The following is an 18,521-nucleotide window of genomic DNA, read 5'->3' on the forward strand; positions in this document are numbered from 1 at the left end:
AAAAACGAAGTTATAGCCTCTAAAACATTGCTATCATTTATAAGCTTGTATATTTCAGTTGGAATTTCATCAGGACCAGTCGCTCTGACATCTTTTGATGATTGATGGCTTTTATTACCTCAGAGCGTGTTATTAGGAGTCCGTCGTAGTTAGTAATATCGGGTGGTGAACTACTCCTATCTTCTTCGAATAGGTTCGTAACGTAATTTTCCCATTCTTTAAGTTTGTCCTTTACTTCAAATATTACTTTACCATGTTCATCTTGTAGCAATGCAGTTTGTTTCTTATTGAAGATACCAGCCGCTTCTTTCACTTTTTTATACATGTTAAACGTGTCATATTTCTTTTCAAGTTCTTCAATGTCTTGACACTGTTTGGCTAGATGTTGACTCTTTGCTTCTCATATTTTGCGTCGAATTTCTTTTTGTATGCTGTTATAAAGTATTTCGTTGTTTTTCGCTAGTCGCCCTTGTTCCATCAAATCCAATATGTCATCTGTCATCCAAGCCTGCTTTTTTAGCTTTGGCCTGCCTTGTAAATTTCTCACGCAGGTTTCATTTACTGTTGTTACGATTTTATTTAAGCCCTCATCGACATTCTCACCGATATTTTCCCAAATTAAATTTTCGTTCAGTTGTCTTTGAACTGATTCCTTAACTTTCTCGTCTTGTAATTGGGCTATATCAATATTTTTGGGAGACTTCTTTTGATCACCTTTTTTAATTGTAATTGGGTTACAGCTACTATGGGATTGTGATCAGACCCAATGTCAGCACCTGGATAAGTTTTAACTGATTTGATGCAGTTTCTAAATCGATTTTTTATTAGAATGAAGTCGATTTGGTTCCTAATAATTTTGTCCTCTGATTCTGCATTTGACTTCCAAGTGTAGAGTCTTCTCGGTGGTAGTTTAAAGTGAGTATTCGATATAATGAAATCGTGTTCTTGGCAGAACTGAACAAGTCTATCTCCACGTTCGTTTCTGTTTCCCAAGCCATAATCCCCCACAATGTTCAAACAGCGTCCTTTGCCGACTTTAGCGTTAAAATCTCCAAGGACTATGGTATTTTCTGCTGCTTTGACAAGATCTAGAGCATCAGTAAGATCTTTGTAAAATGCTTCTAATTTGTCTTTATCACTGGATGATGTTGGGGCATAGACCTGAATTACATTGGTAATGAACGGCTTTCAACTAAATTTTACTAGCATTGCTCTGTCAGATATGGGGATATAAGTTAATACTGATTGAGCTAAGTGTTTTGCTACTACGATTGCAACTCCATTATAATGATTGGCATGGCAAAATATGGACGGACGAAGAATTACCAGAGGAGTGGAAGGAGGGATTGATTTATAAAAATACCCAAAAAAGGAGACCTGAGCAGATGCAACAATTGGCGTGCAATAATACTACTAAGCGCCACATCCAAAGTCCTGACCAAAATCATATTGGATAGATTGAAGTCGGAACTAGATAAAAAACTGAGAAGCAACCAAGCAGGCTTCCGTGCCGAAAAATTCCACCATTGACCACATTTCCACCTTTAGAATTATCTTGGAACAAACAAATGAATGGAATAAACATGTAGATGTGAGTTTTTTTGACTTCGAGAAGTCCCTTGACCGTGTAAATAGGGTACAGATGTGGAAAATTTTTAAGATTATATGGATTATTATATATATGGAAATGGCCCTGAGAGAGATATACGACCAGGAGATTGGCTGGAAAATAGGAACCGAAAGGCGCAGGACGCTATAAACCGGTGTTATATCCTACATGAAAATCACCTACTCATCTTCGAAGATCTCAAGAATAATATTTGAGACAATCTGTAAAAACAGCAGACAGTTGGGATGTGATTTATTAATAAAAATAGGTAGGCTAAGTTGAACATGACACCGGTCAAGAGTGAATAGACTTTTCTCTAATAGATCACACCTACTACCCATACCTATGTGCACTGGAAGTAAGGGCGGGGCGATTTTAAAAGAGGTATTTAAAAAACCTTGCCTGATACAGCCATATCCATATATTTCATTTTGAACAAAGCTTCGTATGTAACTTTCCCATCACATTCTTTCAGCGTTTGTTCTACTTCATTTCTCAGTTTGTTTTGTATATCTGGGTTCAATGCCAGTTCGTAGAATAAATATGTCAACAATAGTGTGATAGTGTCAAACCCAGCGAAGTAGAAAACTATTGCTTGAGCTATTATGTCCTCGTCGGAGATATTCCAATCATTATGATCTGCAAAAAAAATAAAAGTAAGTATTATGGTAGAGGAGCCCAAGCAGAGATTTTTGTAGTTACTCAAAAGCGTAGAGATACGATGCAATATCGATACTTTTTAAGTATTGAGTATTGTATTGGATATGCCAATGAAGTATCATATCGGGTCTCGGTGAATTCGTAACTATTTTAATCCCCCATCCTAATTACAGGCCAACTCGTAACTCAGGCGCGCAGGTAATTCTTCGATAACCCACTAACTACCGGTGAATTAGTAACTTTCATTTTTAAGTAATGTTGATAATTGAATACCGGTATTCCAGGTATGTACCTGTAAAAATTACTCTCTTTGAAGGTGGTGTAAAAGGTATTCATCATTTATGTATTGTCTCTTGGAACAGTTACTAGAGAAAATCCAAATACATTTTGTGAAAATGACTGAAATTCTTGTAACAGATTTCGTAATGAGTGCACGTGGGTGTAAGTTATTGGTGGTAAATAATTTTAAATTTCAATTAAAGAAAGTGCTAAAAAGTGGAAAACATTTATGGTACTGTTCTGCATATGGTTGCAAGGCAACCTGTTATACTGACGGAATCATACGGCCTGCAATCATACGGCCCCTATTTTCATTTTAAAAAATCATCGATTGAGTCATCACGCCCAGATGGATGACGTCACTGGTATGATATGTAGGTATACCAAAAAATTAGAATTTAAAAACAAAAATCGACCTTTTTCGGGATTTATCTCCAGAGACGCCCATTCTCGAGAAAATGAATTTATTCCAACTCAAACGTCCTCACTGTATTTGTTTATAAGCCAAAAAATTGTTTATAACTTTAAAACAGTCCTGAGGCCTCTTAGATAATCCGATTTTAATTCTGTAAAGTGTATTAGATAGGCAGAGAGCCTCTTTATATGTGAAAAAATTAGCAAACCTCTAAATGGTCTACTTTCTGTTCAGAAAGTTTTTAAAAAATTTGAACTTTTTTAAAAAAATTTAGATTGCAAAATTATTATGCAAAATTTATCAGGTCGATTTTAATGAAATTTGGTGGACGATTTAAGTATGTTATAAGGATTTTCTATACCCAAGACCCATTCGCTTAAATAATAATATGCTATATGCCCCGTGTTGGCTTAATCCGTTACTGTTCAAATTTATTTCTTACCTTTTAACCTAACAACTATTAAACAATGGTTTCGAATTCACCAGAATAAAGTTGCGAGTTGGTCAGGTAGAAAAGTTACGAATTGGCCGGTATACATTTTGATTTAAAAAAGTTTGTCATTAAGAGTTACGAGTTGGCGCGTGTCCATCATATCGTGTATAGATATCGGCAATATTTTTTATAAAAAATATCGTATTGAAAGGGCAACATGTTATCTTTTGTTTTCTTTTTGTATGGCGTTAATGATGGAAAGTAACATCATTATTCATATGTTATTCGTTGGTGTTAGTCAGGGCTGAAAGAAGCCCATGCGTCCAATAAAACGTTAACATATCTTAACTATATTTTGTTGATGATGACGTATAGCGTTTTCGTATTTTGTACGATATTTTGTTGATGATGACGTATGACGTTGTCGTATTTTGTGCGATATTTTGTTGATGATGACGTATGACGTTGTCGTCCTTTTTGCTTTATTTTGTTTACAATGACGCATTGCGTCGTTGTATTGTGTTAGTCGTTAATAGACTTTAACACCTTTATGTTTTATGTTTTGCGATTCTTGTGTTATTCAGGGAATACCATAACACATGTAATGTTATGTTTTGTGACGCTAAGATGCGATCACGATGTTAATCGTTGTTTTATTTTTGCCTATGTTGTGTGTCAACGAACATAGTAGTGTACATTGTTAGCGTGAGCCTAAGGTCTCTCAACAATTACACGATGAAATAGTTATTTGTGTCTTTGTGACAACACTGTCGTGTTGTGATTGCGAAAATATTTTAAAGGTCCTGGATCAAAGAATCCTTGACATCTCCTGTATACAGTTATTTTAGTTTACCTTGTTTAGGTCTCTGGTTATTAGTGGACTCACTATGACGAATTGTTATTTAGTTTATTTAGTTTTCCTTTTGTTTATTTTAGTTTTGTTTTGTCTTTTGTTATCAGTGGAACCACTGTAACGAATTGCCTTTTTTGTAGTTTGCTTTTGTTTATTTTTTTCTTGCTTTGATTCAATTCTTTCTATTTTGATTGATATTGTTGAGAACATTTCTTCTTGACATCTGCCCTATTTTCAAAATTATATTTTTGTCTTAAGGTTTTTGATTTAGAATATATCTCTTGTCTCTCTGGGAGTTTCCCAATTTGTGAAATTTTCTAGCGAGATTAATCCCGGAAGATTTTTAAGGAACTTTTGACCATACTTTTTTCTTCTTTTTTAGTAAGTTTCAACTTGTAGTTAAACATGTTTCGATTGATGTTTTTTTTATTTTTTTGATATGCGAATAGCTTACCTGTTGGCCACCCGCCTTTGCTGAGCTGGAAGCACCACTCTTTTTCGTTTTCAGAAACTTCAGCACTGGTCTGTTCCACCTTTTGGTTAGGTTGGAGCCATTTTCATAGAAATCTGCCATTGGTAGTTGTGCTTAAGAGCCAACGAACCGCACCTGGAGTCGACTCGTCAAGTCAAATTTTCAGTTTAACTTTTTGTCATAAGATTACTAGGTGTTAGTCTTCTTCTCTTTTGTTTTGACCGTTCTAGTTTTTTTGGTTTTGGTTCCGATTTCAATCTGTGGTTTGCACCAAACTGAAATCGTGGGGGAGGCTGTGTAACGGTACGAAAATCATTAACATTTTCGCTTCACCCTGTATCCTAAATCCGATTCAGGGATGGTACTCTGTATTGCGTGGAATTGTTTAGTTTTTTCGTTTCTCACAATATTAGATCGATCATCGAATGCTATATTGTTTATCTGACTTATTGTCTCAGAAAATTGGCGTAGATATCATAAGTACATCAAATTGTTTATATTCTACAGAGGACGCGGTATTACTTCAAAGAGCTACTCGTGAGAAGGTGCCTGGATGTACCAAGCTTTCTTTGTAGAGATAAAGGTTCTGAGTTGAATAACAAGTCCAGATGTTGTTTGAGCTGAATTGGCATTTTCATGGGAGATTTTTATCCAAGGTGACGAAGAACCCATAATGTTGGTAAATCTTTGATTCGCTGAAAATATCAATGGCGTTGAAGGGGGTTTGACCCAGAGTGCTGTTTGTTTTTTTATTGGTCGATGAAAAAAGGAAGGATTAAACTTTTCTGTAATTGGTGGATCGAGAAATATTGGTAGGAAATGGGACTTTTGGAAGAGATGATCAATCATCTCCTTACGTACGTTTCAGTCTGCCTAGACCTAAACCGTAGGGGCTGTTTGATCAGATCTCTCTGCTCAGTGCTCAGTAAGATGCACCACTAGACTGCCAGAATAGTGCATCTCTTTCGCACTCACCATAGACGGTCGCCTTATATGTGGTTAGCGCTCATTGTTAACAATTAAAAATATCCGCTTAGTAATGACAATAATGACACAAATTTCTTCAGGATCTTGTAGTGGGGGCTCTAAACTTTGATCTGGTAACTTTCTGACTTTCATAATTACAATTTTTAACCGAGTTATTAAGCCTTGAAAATTACCATTTTCGAATTTTTCAAATTTTAAATCGCATATAACTCGACAACAATCAATTTCAGAGAAAAATCACAGGAGACCTTTTTGCTCTGAATTACCCAAATGATCTTAAAAAAATTGTCAGAAGTGAAAAAAAATGTTTTTGTGAATTTGTTAAAAAAATTATTTAAACAATTTTTTGACCACGGTACCGCCTGGCACCCTGTGCATTTGTTATAAGGACCTCTTTTTGAGTAAGTTTGTGCAAAAAAATAGAATTGGAATAATTTACCTAACGTGGGCGACGATACAGCCTGGTCTAAAAGCCAAAAAGTAATAATATGCTAATATGAAAGGTTTTTTGCGTACCTCCATTAGTCTGTAATTTATTTGCTTCATCTCTTGCTTCCATTAAGAGATGAATCATGTCGTGCCTTATTATACCTTTTTCTTTTCTCAATTTTATGGTTTTTTCTATAATGGAATGATAGTATTTGCTTTCTTCGTCTGATACTATTTTTAAGTTGAGAAGCTACAAAAAATAAATTTATATAAATTTATAAAATTAAGTCAACTGAGCACCTATTACAGTTGATATGGGCTACAATCTGGACAATGAAAACACAAGTGTCTTAAATGTAAAAAACAAACAAAAAAGGAGAAAGTTGTAGAGACGATTCAGATTGGTATAATTCAAGCTTCCCTCAACATAAAGTCTAACAATCAAAACCCTCTGCTCCCTTTTCGTCACCAGTATTTTTCTATCAATTTTTTCATAGCAAACAAGTTTTATCACTTCAGGCAGAGAGCAGCAAACCTACGTCTCTCTGATGATGACCCCAATTAGAGTCGAAAATCGTCGATTTAGAGTGCTGGTTTGCGCTCCCTCTTCTAAGTGAAAAATAAGACAGCTTTGCCTTCGCATCGCAACTGAATAAAAATGGAATACATTTTTATTTTAAGAAAATATCAGTTGAATAGTATATATTATCAATCTGATATGATTACTTACCTTATACAATCCTGGTATAATCATATACCCAAATAAAGCAAAATTTTTCCAAAAATTAGTAAAATCCGTAAGTTCCAAACCTTTTTGGTAAAACTCGTTGTTTGCTTCTTTTACAGAATTGACCTCGAACCCGAACGCACAACTGCCAATCACATCAGTCGCAAAACGGCTGAAAACATCGGTACATTCTACTTCAACTACTTCGTTGTTGCCATTTTTGAAATGTCCAACAAAATGGTCAACACAGTCGATCATTAGGTTGAACATCAGTTTCATTTTGCTGCTGGTAAAAGCCGGAGAGAGGACTGGTCGCATCTGACGCCATTTTGGAACTAAAAAAATTATTTAAATATTACATATAACAATGTCACTTAATCACATCACGAAACAGTATAGGAGACGAACATATGAGGAAATCAAAATATCATGGTTTGGTGGGGGACCTCTTTTAACAACGTTTTGTAAACTGTATAGAATCTTTGAGTTACCTTTTACTGCAAATAGATTTTTGGCCCACAACGGGTCACTAGTCTCCGGAACATAGGTCCTGTGATCTGGAAAAGTATCAAAATCCTTTATAGCAATTTTCTTAATCAAATCAACATCTTTTATTATTAGTGTAGGAGTTGTAAACTGGTAGGATCCTGAATACCTAAAATATTAAAAAATATATAATTGAAGCAGAAGAATTTGGATCCGAGCATCGAAGGACAGGTAACAAAGATTATTTCATTCATAGGAGATTCTGACCAATAGAAAGCTACAGAAATGCAAATTAAGGTGATTATTTCATTCATAGGAGATTCTGACCAATAGAAAGCTACAGATATCTAAATTAAATCGATAATTTTAATTTCCCGTCGTCAAGTATATTACGTCAGATGCCCTTCGTTGCTACGAAAAAATACATTCAGTGACATTAATGACAATTAATGTTTTAAAAATTATAAAGTGATGAATTTCAACCGTGAAATATTTATAACAACTGTGTGTTTAATTGTACTAATTTGTACACTTACATAAATAAATTAAAATAAAATGTTGGTTTTGAACAGTTTTATTCATGAAATAATCGCAACAAATTGCACTCGATCTCTAAAATTAATATAGAATTTTTGCCCTCTTGACACTTTGAAATAATTTACTTTTTTTATATTTTTTTATTAAATAATTTTTTGAAATTAAAACTGTCAAAGTGACACTCGGGAAAAATTCAATAATTTTAGAGCTCTCGTGCAATTACTACTGATTATTTCATTCATAGGAGATTCTGACCAATAGAAAGCTACAGAAATCTGAATTAAATCGATAATTTTTGATAATCTCCCGTCGTTAAGTATATTACGTCAGATGCCCTTCGTTACTATGAAAAAATACATTCAGTGATATTAATGACAATTAATGTTTTAAAAATTATAAAAGTGATGACTTTCAATCGTCAAATATTTATAAAAACTGTTAATGGTATTTACATAAATAAATTACAATAAAATTTTGGTTCGGAACAGTTTTATTCATGAAATAATCGCAACAAATTGCACTCGACCTCTGAAATTAATATAGAATTTTTTCTCTCGTAACACTTTGACATAATTTCACTCGCCTTCGGCTCGTGAAATTAAAACTGTCAAAGTGTCACTCGGGAAAAATTCAATAATTTCAGAGCTCTTGTGCAATTACTACTGATTATTTTATTCATAGGAGATTCTGACCAATAGAAAGCTACAGAAATCTGAATTAAATCGATAATTTTTGATAATCTCCCGTCGTTAAGTATATTACGTCAGATGCCCTTCGTTGCTACGAAAAAATACATTCAGTGACATTAATGACAATTATTAATGTTTTAAAAATTATAAAAGTGATGACTTTCAATCGTCAAATATTTATAAAAACTGTGTGTTTAATGGTACTTACATAAATAAATTACAATAAAATTTTGGTTTTGAACAGTTTTATTCATGAAATAATCGCAAGAAATTGCACTCGACCTCTGAAATTAATATAGAATTTTTGCTCTCGTGACACTTTGATATAATTTCACTCGCCTTCGGCTCGTGAAATTAAAACTGTCAAAGTGTCACTCGGGAAAAATTCAATAATTTCAGAGCTCTTGTGCAATTACTACTGATAACTTTTGATAATATCCCGTCGTCAAGTATATTAGGTCAGATACCCTTCATTGCTACGAAAAAATACATTCAGTGACATTAATGACAATTAATGTTTTAAAAGTTATAAAAGTGATGACTTTCAACCGTAAAATATTTTTTATCAACTGTGTGTTTAACAGTACTAATTTGTACTTACATAAATAAATTACAATAAAATTTTGGTTTTGAACAGTTTTATTCATGAAATAATCGCAAAAAATTGCACTCGATCTCTAAAATTAATATAGAATTTTAGAGCTCTTGTGCAATTACTACTGATAATATCTGCGCAGATTATGGACTAATCTGCTCAGACTACGAGCTGCAAAAGAAGCATACTTTGAAAACAAATGTTTAGAAATTGAAGAGTACAGAGAAAACATGATTCATTTAATATGCATAAAAAATAAAAGAACTCAAAGGTCAGAATAAAAAACACGCAAATAACATCGTTGATATAGAGACCGAAAACCGATTATGACTGATTTGTTTAAAATAGACAGATGGAAAGACTACATTGAGGAACTGTTAAATGATGAAAGGCTAGAGCTTGACATTAATGAAGTAGTTACAGGACCTGACATAACTATGGACGAAATTAAACAAGCAATAAGATTAACAAAGACCAGAAAAGCGACGGGACCAGATGGAATACGGAGTGAAATAATAAAGCTCTTCGAAATTTCAGGTAAAAGATCTCTCTGCCATCTAGAATAAAATTTATGAAACTGGCTATATACCAACGGATTGGCTGTTGTCGACTTTTCTGACGATACCAAAAAAAGCAAATGCGAAACGGTGTAGTGACTATACCGAATCACCAGTTTTATGAGCCATGTTTTAAAGATACTTCTACGAATTTTGCACTCTAGGATGTACCAAAAAATGGAAGAAAAACTTGGTGATACACAGTTTGGATTCCGTAATAACCTTGGAACCAAAAAAGCACTATTTAGTATTCATAGAGATGCAAAGATTTCGAACATCCGGTTTATATGTGTTTTATTGACTTTGAAAATGCGTTTGTTCGAGTAACACATACTGAAATGATTGCCATTCTTCAGCAGGTGGGTACTGATGATAAAAACCTACGCATTATTCAAAATCTTTACTGGCATCAACGTGCAAAGATCAGGATTGGCCGAAACATTTCTGAAGAATTTCAAATACGTGGAGTAAGACAGCGCTGCGTAATTTGTCCCCACTAATATTTAACATCTATTCTGAGTTTGTTTTCAATAAAGCAGTGGCTAATGTTCAACGTGGTATCAAACTGAATGGCATCAATATTAATAATTTGAGATACGCGGATGACACGGTGTTAATTGCAAGCAATTACGAACAACTTCAATATCTGATTTATAGGATTACCACAAAATGTGATGAATATGGACTCAAGCTAAACACCGCAAATACTAAGGCGATGGTTGTCAGTAAGACGCCAATACAACCGGAACTGGTAATAGCTTATGGTGAACAACAGGAGAGAACAACAGTACCACCTACCTTGGTTGTAATATTAATGAGGACTGGGACATGAGCAAAGAAATTAGAATAGGTATAGAGAAGGCCAGAGCTGCATTCTTTAAGATAAAGAAACTCCTATGTAAAACCAATATTACTTTAAATATGTTATTTAGATTACTGAGATGTTATGTGTGTTCTACCCTTTTGTACTGTGTCGAAGGTTGGACTTTAACGGGCACACTTCTCAATAAACTGGAACCGTTTGAAATCTGGGTGTATCGGAGAATCCTACGAATAAGTTGGGTGGATAGAGTTCCTAACGAAGTTGTTTTACATCTAATGGGAAAAGTTACAGAAGTCGTTAGAACAGTTGAAAATCGAAAACTTAAATATTTTGGCCATGTTATGCGACACCCAGAGATATATAATATACTCCATATAATAATACAAGGCAAGGTAGACGGAAGAAGGGGGCTGGGTCGAAGAAAAACGTCATGGCTTAAAACCTGAGAGAATGGTTTAACAGATCCTCTGCATCCCGTTTTCCGAGCTGCCGTCAACAAAATTCTATAGCCAATTTGATGGTCAACGCTTGATAATCGAGCACGACACGTGAAGAAGAAGAAGAGCAGATTAAAGAAGAAGAGCAGAAGAAAATTATTGAAAAACTAAACAATGCCCAGTCGGGATACCATTTGACCTTGCATTAGGAGTTGCCCCAAATTTTATTTTTCTAATCTTAAGGGGGTTCAGTGGTAGTATAAATTTAAAATTTTGACTGAATTCCACTGTTGCGTTAGCTGCCATCTTGATTTTAAACGTGAACTGTTTTTGGTCAATATCTCCGCCATTTTCAACTTTTCGAAAAAAATTGTAGAGACTGAAATTGTTATAAATGCGATTTTCTATAATTTCGTTTATTAAAATTTTTTTCGTGCGGTCGATATTTTCAGAGTTATGGGGGGTAAATAGTGGCAGTTAGAGCATAATTATTGAATTATTGATTCGTTTATTATCAGTTTTACAACAAATATGTACCCATACAAAACTGAGAAGAATTAAATTTAGTACAATTTTGATCTCTTTCATTTTTTTCATAAAATCAATAATTAAGGTAGTACGTACGCGGTAAAAGAGCGAGCGTAAGACCTGATTGATTTTATAGCAATTGTTTTTATTCAATATCTCCGCCATTTTCAACTTTTCGATAAAAAGTGTAAGGCCTGAAATTGTTGCAATTACGATTTACTACAAGTTTTCGAGAGAACCAGTGGCGGGTCTACGAGGGGGGCGGGTGGGAAAATTTTATACTACAGAGTCCAAAATTTAAAAAAAAACATTGTTAAAATATTAAATTATATTTGCTGACATGAAGCTTAAAATATAGACAGACAAATTCAACCAATAAAATCCGCTAGCTAATAAAATTAAGTGAACTTAGTGCATATAAGTTATTATTTATCTCTTTTATGTACTTGGTTTGGTTGGTGTTTCATTGGAAGTTTCAAAAATTGTATAAAATATAATTCTCTTTATTTTTGTTTATGTACCTACAATTATGTCGAAAAGTTAATAATAAATGAGACAATTCAATAATTATGCTTCCCCTCCGCTTCCACTATTTCCCCCCTTAAGTCGGAGAATATTGATCGCATATAAAAATTATGCAAAAGAAATTGTAGGAAATTATATTTCCAACAATTTTAGCTCCTACCGTTTTTGTCGAAAAGTTGAAAATGGCGGAGATATTAAGCAACAACGGTTCTCCTTTAAAATCAATATGGCTGCTAATGCAACCGCGGAAGTCGAGATTTTAAATTTACACTACCATTGATCTCCTCTAAAGGATAGAATTATAAAATTTGGGTCAGCTCGGAAACAAAATTCAAATCAATATTTATGCTCCCCCCACCACTTTTTACTATTTTCCCACTTAACTTGGAAAATATCAACCGCATGAAAAAAATTGTTAAAAAGAAATTGTAGGAAATCATATTTGGAACAATTTTAGTTGAAAATGGCGTAGATATTGAACAAAACAATTGCTATTAAATCAATTAGGTCTTACGCTTGGGCCATTTCCGCATACGTACTACCTTAAATATTAATTTTAGCAAAAAAATGAAAGAGATCAAAATTGTGTATAATTTAATTCTTTCTATTTTTGTATAGAAACAATTTTGTCGTAAAACTAATAATAAACGAGATAATTTAATAATTATGCTCTAACTGTCACTATTTTCCGCCATAACTCGTAAAATATCGACCGCACGAAAAAATTTTAATAAATGAAATTATAGAAAATCACATTTTCAACAATTTTGCTTCTTATACTTTTTGTCGAAAAGTTAAAAATGACGGAGATAATGAGCAAAAACCGTTTTCGTTTAAAATCAAGATGGCGGCTAACGCAACGGCGGAATTTAGTCGAGATTTTAAATTTACACTACTATTGACCCCCCTAAAGATTAGAAAAATAAAATTTGGGGCAGATCCTAATGCAAGGTTAGGCCTGTTATTCGGCTAACCCGACTGGACTAAATGATCTATTCTAAAGAATTTTTATTTATAGTCGAGGCAATAAAGCACTGAACCTCCGAAAAAAAAAAGCAAGACGGATCTTAATAATTATTTTACATTAATTCGATTTGTGAATGCGCCAGGAAATTTTGTGACCCAAAATAAAAAACTTCAACAAAAATTGCATTCTTATAGTGCATCTCAAACAGACAATAAAAAAAATTCAGAACTCGTCAATTATCGGCGGAAATGAGTTCAATTTTGTTACTCGGGGGGTTTTTGGGGTCTCTGAAAACGCATATGACATCGAAAGTGATCTCTGGAGTACCTGTTGCCTAGGGTATCTTCTGTTTACCTCGTCTCCTAGAGTTTACGATAATTTTAATAAATAATTAGTCAAAACTTGATACGTATTTAATATCGAAAACAATCTTCTGAACAACCTCTAATTCATTTTAAAAAAATAACATATTTTTTTTAATTTGGCGCTTCAGAGTCTGTTGGTAGCATTGATGAAGCTTTATAAAATCGATGGTACCACTGCGTATGAAAAGAAGGAGGGAATAGAGAAAATAAAAATACGATTTTCCGCTTAAAATATATCTGAGGCTTTTTACTGTTTTGTACAGCTTTATTTAAAATTTAATATTGACACAAGAAAACGCAAAAAATTGACATTGGCCATTTTAACACCAAGGCACAGTATATGACTACCATAATTATCAAGTTTTGACTAATTATTTATCAAAATTATCGAAAACTCTAGGAGACGAGGTAAACAGTAGATACTCCAGAGTCCAGAGATCACTTCCGATGTCATATTTGTCTTCAGCGACTCCAAAAACCCCTTAAGTAATCATTTTTGACTAATTTTTTAATGAATTTGCCGAAAACTCCAGAAGACGAGGTAAACTGTAGGTACTCTGGGCACCAGGTACTCCGGAGATCACTACCGATGTCATATTCGTCGTCAGCGACCCCAAAAATCTCCCGAGTAATGATTTTTGACTATTTTGTTATTGAATTTGCCGAAAACTCCAGAAGGCGTAGAGTTTCACGATATTCGATAAAAATATCGATATTGTATCGATATCGTATCGAAAACCAATACGATACCGATACAATACAACATACCTTAGCAATAATAATGTAGATACGATACTCACTATCTGAAATCAATACAATAATTTTGTATTGTCGATACGGTTGCCTCGATATTATTGAAAATATCGATATCGAGAAAAAATAAATAAAACGCCACAGTTGTTTGATTATATTTTGTGAAATGGGTAAGTATTAAAACCATAATTATTTACATAAAATTATAAGTGATCTGCAACCCAAGCATCAGCTGTTATAATATTTTACACGTAAGTGCCTGAACTTGAAACTCTTGAATTGTGAGTAAGTGTACTTAGTAAGTATGATTACACTGTTTATATCATGTGGCATTTGTGGCAATATTATTGAAGTGAGTGATGATGTGGTGATGACGGAAAAATAATTTTCAACAAATACTGAATTGCGATTTATTCCGAATCTCCGGGGATTTCCTGATCGTTTCAAAAGTAGTTTTTAACGATACAGAATTAGTAAGTAATAGTCGACTTTCAAAGAAGTATTCAGCAATATTAAATTTTTATAAGAATCTGTACGTTATAAGAAATATTCGTAATATTTTTAGAATAATGTCCATTTGCCAAGAATGCAAAAGTGGGCATAGAGCCTACACAGCTCAGATTTATAATCCTTTTTATGTCGATATTTTATCAAGTATTGTATCGATATCGTATCGAAATCAATATCAATACGATATTTTTATAAGACACTATTACCGATATCGATACACGACACGATACTTCATTGGCATAGCCAATACAATACCCAATACTTAAAAAGTATCGATATTATATCGAATCGTGAAGCTCTAAGAAGGCGAGGTAAACAATAGGTACCCTGGGCACCAGGTAACCCTGAAATTTCTTCCAATATCATATTCGTTTTCAGCGACCCCGAAAACCCCCGAGTAATGATTTCTGACTAATTTTTTAATAAATTTGCCGAAAACTCCAGAAGACGAGGTAAACAGTAGGTAGCCTGGACACCAGGTACTCCGGAGATCACTTCCAACATCATATTCGTTTTCAGCGACCCCAAAAACCCCCCGAGTAACAAAATTGAACTAATTTTCGCCGATAATTGACGAGTTCTGAATTTTTTTCATTGTCTGTTTGAGATGCACTTTAAGAATGCCTTTTTTGTTGCAGTGTTTCAATATTATCTCATGGCTATGAGATCCGTCTTGTCGTAATTTTTTTTCGGAAGTAAGACCGATTGTAGTGCTTTATTACCTCGTCTATTATAAATGAAATACAGGGTGTCCCAGACTAATTTATCCAGACTATATCTCTTAAACGAATAGAGATTTTCGAATAGGACAAAACTGGTCTATTCCATTTGTAATACACTTTAATATGGCTTAGAAAAAATCATCCCCTAAATATTCATCCCTAAGTTAAAACCCCTAACTTTAATTTTTTAATAGCACACTGTATATTTTTTTATACTTTTGGATGTGATCTTCTATAGTCTATTTAACAGATTTTTTAAAAATAAAATCGGTTTGTAAATAATTAAGAAAATATCAGTTTATTTTTTATTTTTGGTATGTGTCTCAGACTAAATTATCCAGGCTATATCTCTTAAACGAATAGAGATTTTCGAATGGGACAAAAACTGATATATTCCATTTTTGTAATACACTTTAATATGGTGTAGAAAAAATCATCCCCTAAATATTCATCCCTTAGTTACAACCCCTACCTTTAATTTTTAATAACTATACCATAATTAACAGAAATTAAAAATAAACTGATATTTTCTTAATTATTTACAAACCGATTCTATTTTTAAAAAATCTGTTGAATAGATGATAGAAGACCACATCCAAAACTCTAAAAAAATATACAGGGTGCTATTAAAAAAATTAAAGTTAGGGGTTGTAACTAAGGAATGAATATTTAGGGGATGATTTTTTCTACGTCATATTAAAGTGTATTACAAATGTAATATATCAGATTTTGTCCCATTCGAAAATCTCAATTCGTTTAAGAGACAGCCTGGATAAATTAGTCTGGGACACATAACAAAAATAAAAAATTAACTAATAATTTCTTGATTATTTACAAACCGATTTTATTTTTAAAAAATCTGTTAAACAGATGATAGAAGACCACATCCAAAACTATAACAAAATGTAAAGGGTGCTATTAAAAAAATTAAAGTTAGGGGTTGTAACTAGGGGATGAATATTTAGGGGATGATTTTTTCTACGCCATATTAAAGTGTATGACAAATAGAATATATCAGTTTTTGTCCCCTTCGAAAATCTCTATTCGTTTAAGAGATATAGCCTGGATAAATTAGTCTGGGACGTATTGTGCCAGATTTAAAAATTATAACTTTACCGTGTGTTAGGGAAGATATCATAAACTCTTTTCACCCATGCAGCTGTACTTTCACGGCGAAGAATAAACCAGAATAAGTCTCCGAATAGCCACACTGTATCACCTTGAGGTACTTTTCTTCTAGTCCAGTAGTTTTGGAGCCAGGTTACGTAATAATAGAGCAGGGAAATGCAAATTATCAGTAGAACAGGAATCAACATGGCTTGTATTTTCGAAAAGCTGGCCCCTATAAAAAAGGATATAATTTAAACGTGATATAATAATATAAGTAACATGTGATAAACTACAAAACTTACAAACTCCTTTACTTTCAGCAATCCCTCATCATTACACCATATTATTTCGATTTTATCGTTATTGTTAAGGTAAAGTGCCCAAAATCCGTCCCCTGTCCTAAATTCGTCCCCCACTGTATTTTCTATTGACAATAAATACTGCAAGCTTGCGAGAGAGTAAGGAAACTCTTCAAAACGATTCAGTTTATTAGTGGCAGTGGCGTAGATTCTTTTTTCTGTTCATTTACTCTTTAATTTTTCATTAGCTTCACAAACAGTTTTTGTAGTAGCTTGTTACAGTGTGTAAAATTTTTGAAATACTTATATTAACTCTTCAAGTTAAGTTTAGACTTATTTAGCGATGGATAATAGTAGAATGCTCTTTGAATATTATATTTGAGTTGTTACAGCCGTGTAGTTCTACTCGTTTCGTCACGAACAGCAGTCATGTTTTATATAACGAAATTCCTAAATCCGTCCCCTTTGACGTCCACTGGTGTCAACCGATGATGAGGATAGTTTGTTGAAGTGTTGAAGATTCACCATGTGCCGTTTGTGGAAAACATTTTGGACAAGAAAATTGAAGAGAAAAATGGATCATGTGTTCGGAATGCTTCGGAAGTGGTGTCATGAGATGTGTTCATCTTCAACGAAAGTAAAAAATTTTCTTTATGATATGTTTGGATGTGTAAATAGATATAACTTACGTATAAAATGTATAAACATATTCTTATCTCAATAAATTTAATAAAATAAGTGTTAATACTCTTTAAATAATGTTTTACAAAAAAAAAATCATAGATTTTATCTGGGAATGGGTGGGGGGCGGAATTAAGATACCATTTCTAAATAATCTAAATTTGCCTTATTTTAGTTATTTATTTATTTTTGGTTAAAGAAAATTTATTTAGTAGAATCGTACCAGCAAAACTCTTAGGTATAGAGATGAGTTGCTTAAATAAGTTTTTTCCATTATTTTAACACTAAATCAAATTTCAGAATTTAAGATTTTGATTAAGGGGACCGTATTTGGGAACCTTACCTTATGTATCTCATGTTATCATGAGCTTACTCTATCGATTTTACTGTCACATAGATTTATTACCAAACTTTCAGATTCACATATTCTCTTACGATCCCGGTATGTAAAAGACATATCTGCACATAGACCCTGCATGAGCAAACCATGCTTATCTCCCAATGCCGCAAAGGAGAAATAGTATATTGTACAACAAGTGAGAAAAAAGACATATTTCTCACGAGCGCAGAAGTTTGTTGGCACGAGCCGAGGCACGAGGCGAGGGCCGCAAATCAAGTGAGGGAGAAATAAATATGCCATTTTCTCATGTGTTGTACACTGTACTTTTTCTATGGATGCGGTTTTGTCAAGAGTTCAAACTTCAACATTAAATAATTTAGGTGTTTTCCTTTCAGGTATAATATATGCATAAATTGAAATACAATGCATACATATTTATATGTACATGTATAGTCCAGAAAGCCACTGCGCATCCGCTAGGAAAAATATTCCGATTAGGATTTTTTGCAGAATCTTACTCAAAAAGGACCCCTTTTAACAAATTTGCATGTTGCCAAGACCAAAAGTGGGTCAAAAATTTTTTAAATGTTTTTTTTTTGTTTTTTTCCTAAAATTTTTATTCTTTGCATGAAACAAATTTTTTTTAGGTTTTTTGGATCATTCCAAACAGAAAAAGTCTTTAGTGACTTTTCTCTAAAGTTGATAGTTTTTGACATATCAGCGATTAAAAATT

The 18,521-nt window shown here is 33.4% G+C and overlaps 1 protein-coding gene across 3 annotated transcripts in view; it reads right to left on the reverse strand.

The window, feature by feature from the left end:
* Positions 1–18,521, reverse strand: part of LOC126879075 (cytochrome P450 9e2-like) — a 114,659-nt gene that overhangs the window by 15,525 nt on the left and 80,613 nt on the right. For all 3 annotated transcript variants that reach the window (XM_050641989.1, XM_050641988.1, XM_050641990.1), the window contains exons 2-6: positions 16,475–16,700; positions 7,356–7,519; positions 6,868–7,199; positions 6,225–6,387; positions 2,012–2,248 (exon numbers count right to left, since the gene is read on the reverse strand). In XM_050641989.1, coding sequence (XP_050497946.1) covers positions 2,012–2,248; positions 6,225–6,387; positions 6,868–7,199; positions 7,356–7,519; positions 16,475–16,674 — 1,096 coding nt within the window. In that variant the 5' untranslated portion in view covers positions 16,675–16,700. The remainder of the gene's footprint in view (positions 1–2,011; positions 2,249–6,224; positions 6,388–6,867; positions 7,200–7,355; positions 7,520–16,474; positions 16,701–18,521) is intronic.

Source organism: Diabrotica virgifera, chromosome 1 (genome assembly GCF_917563875.1).
Source record: "Diabrotica virgifera virgifera chromosome 1, PGI_DIABVI_V3a".
NCBI classification, from domain to species: Eukaryota; Metazoa; Arthropoda; class Insecta; order Coleoptera; family Chrysomelidae; genus Diabrotica; species Diabrotica virgifera.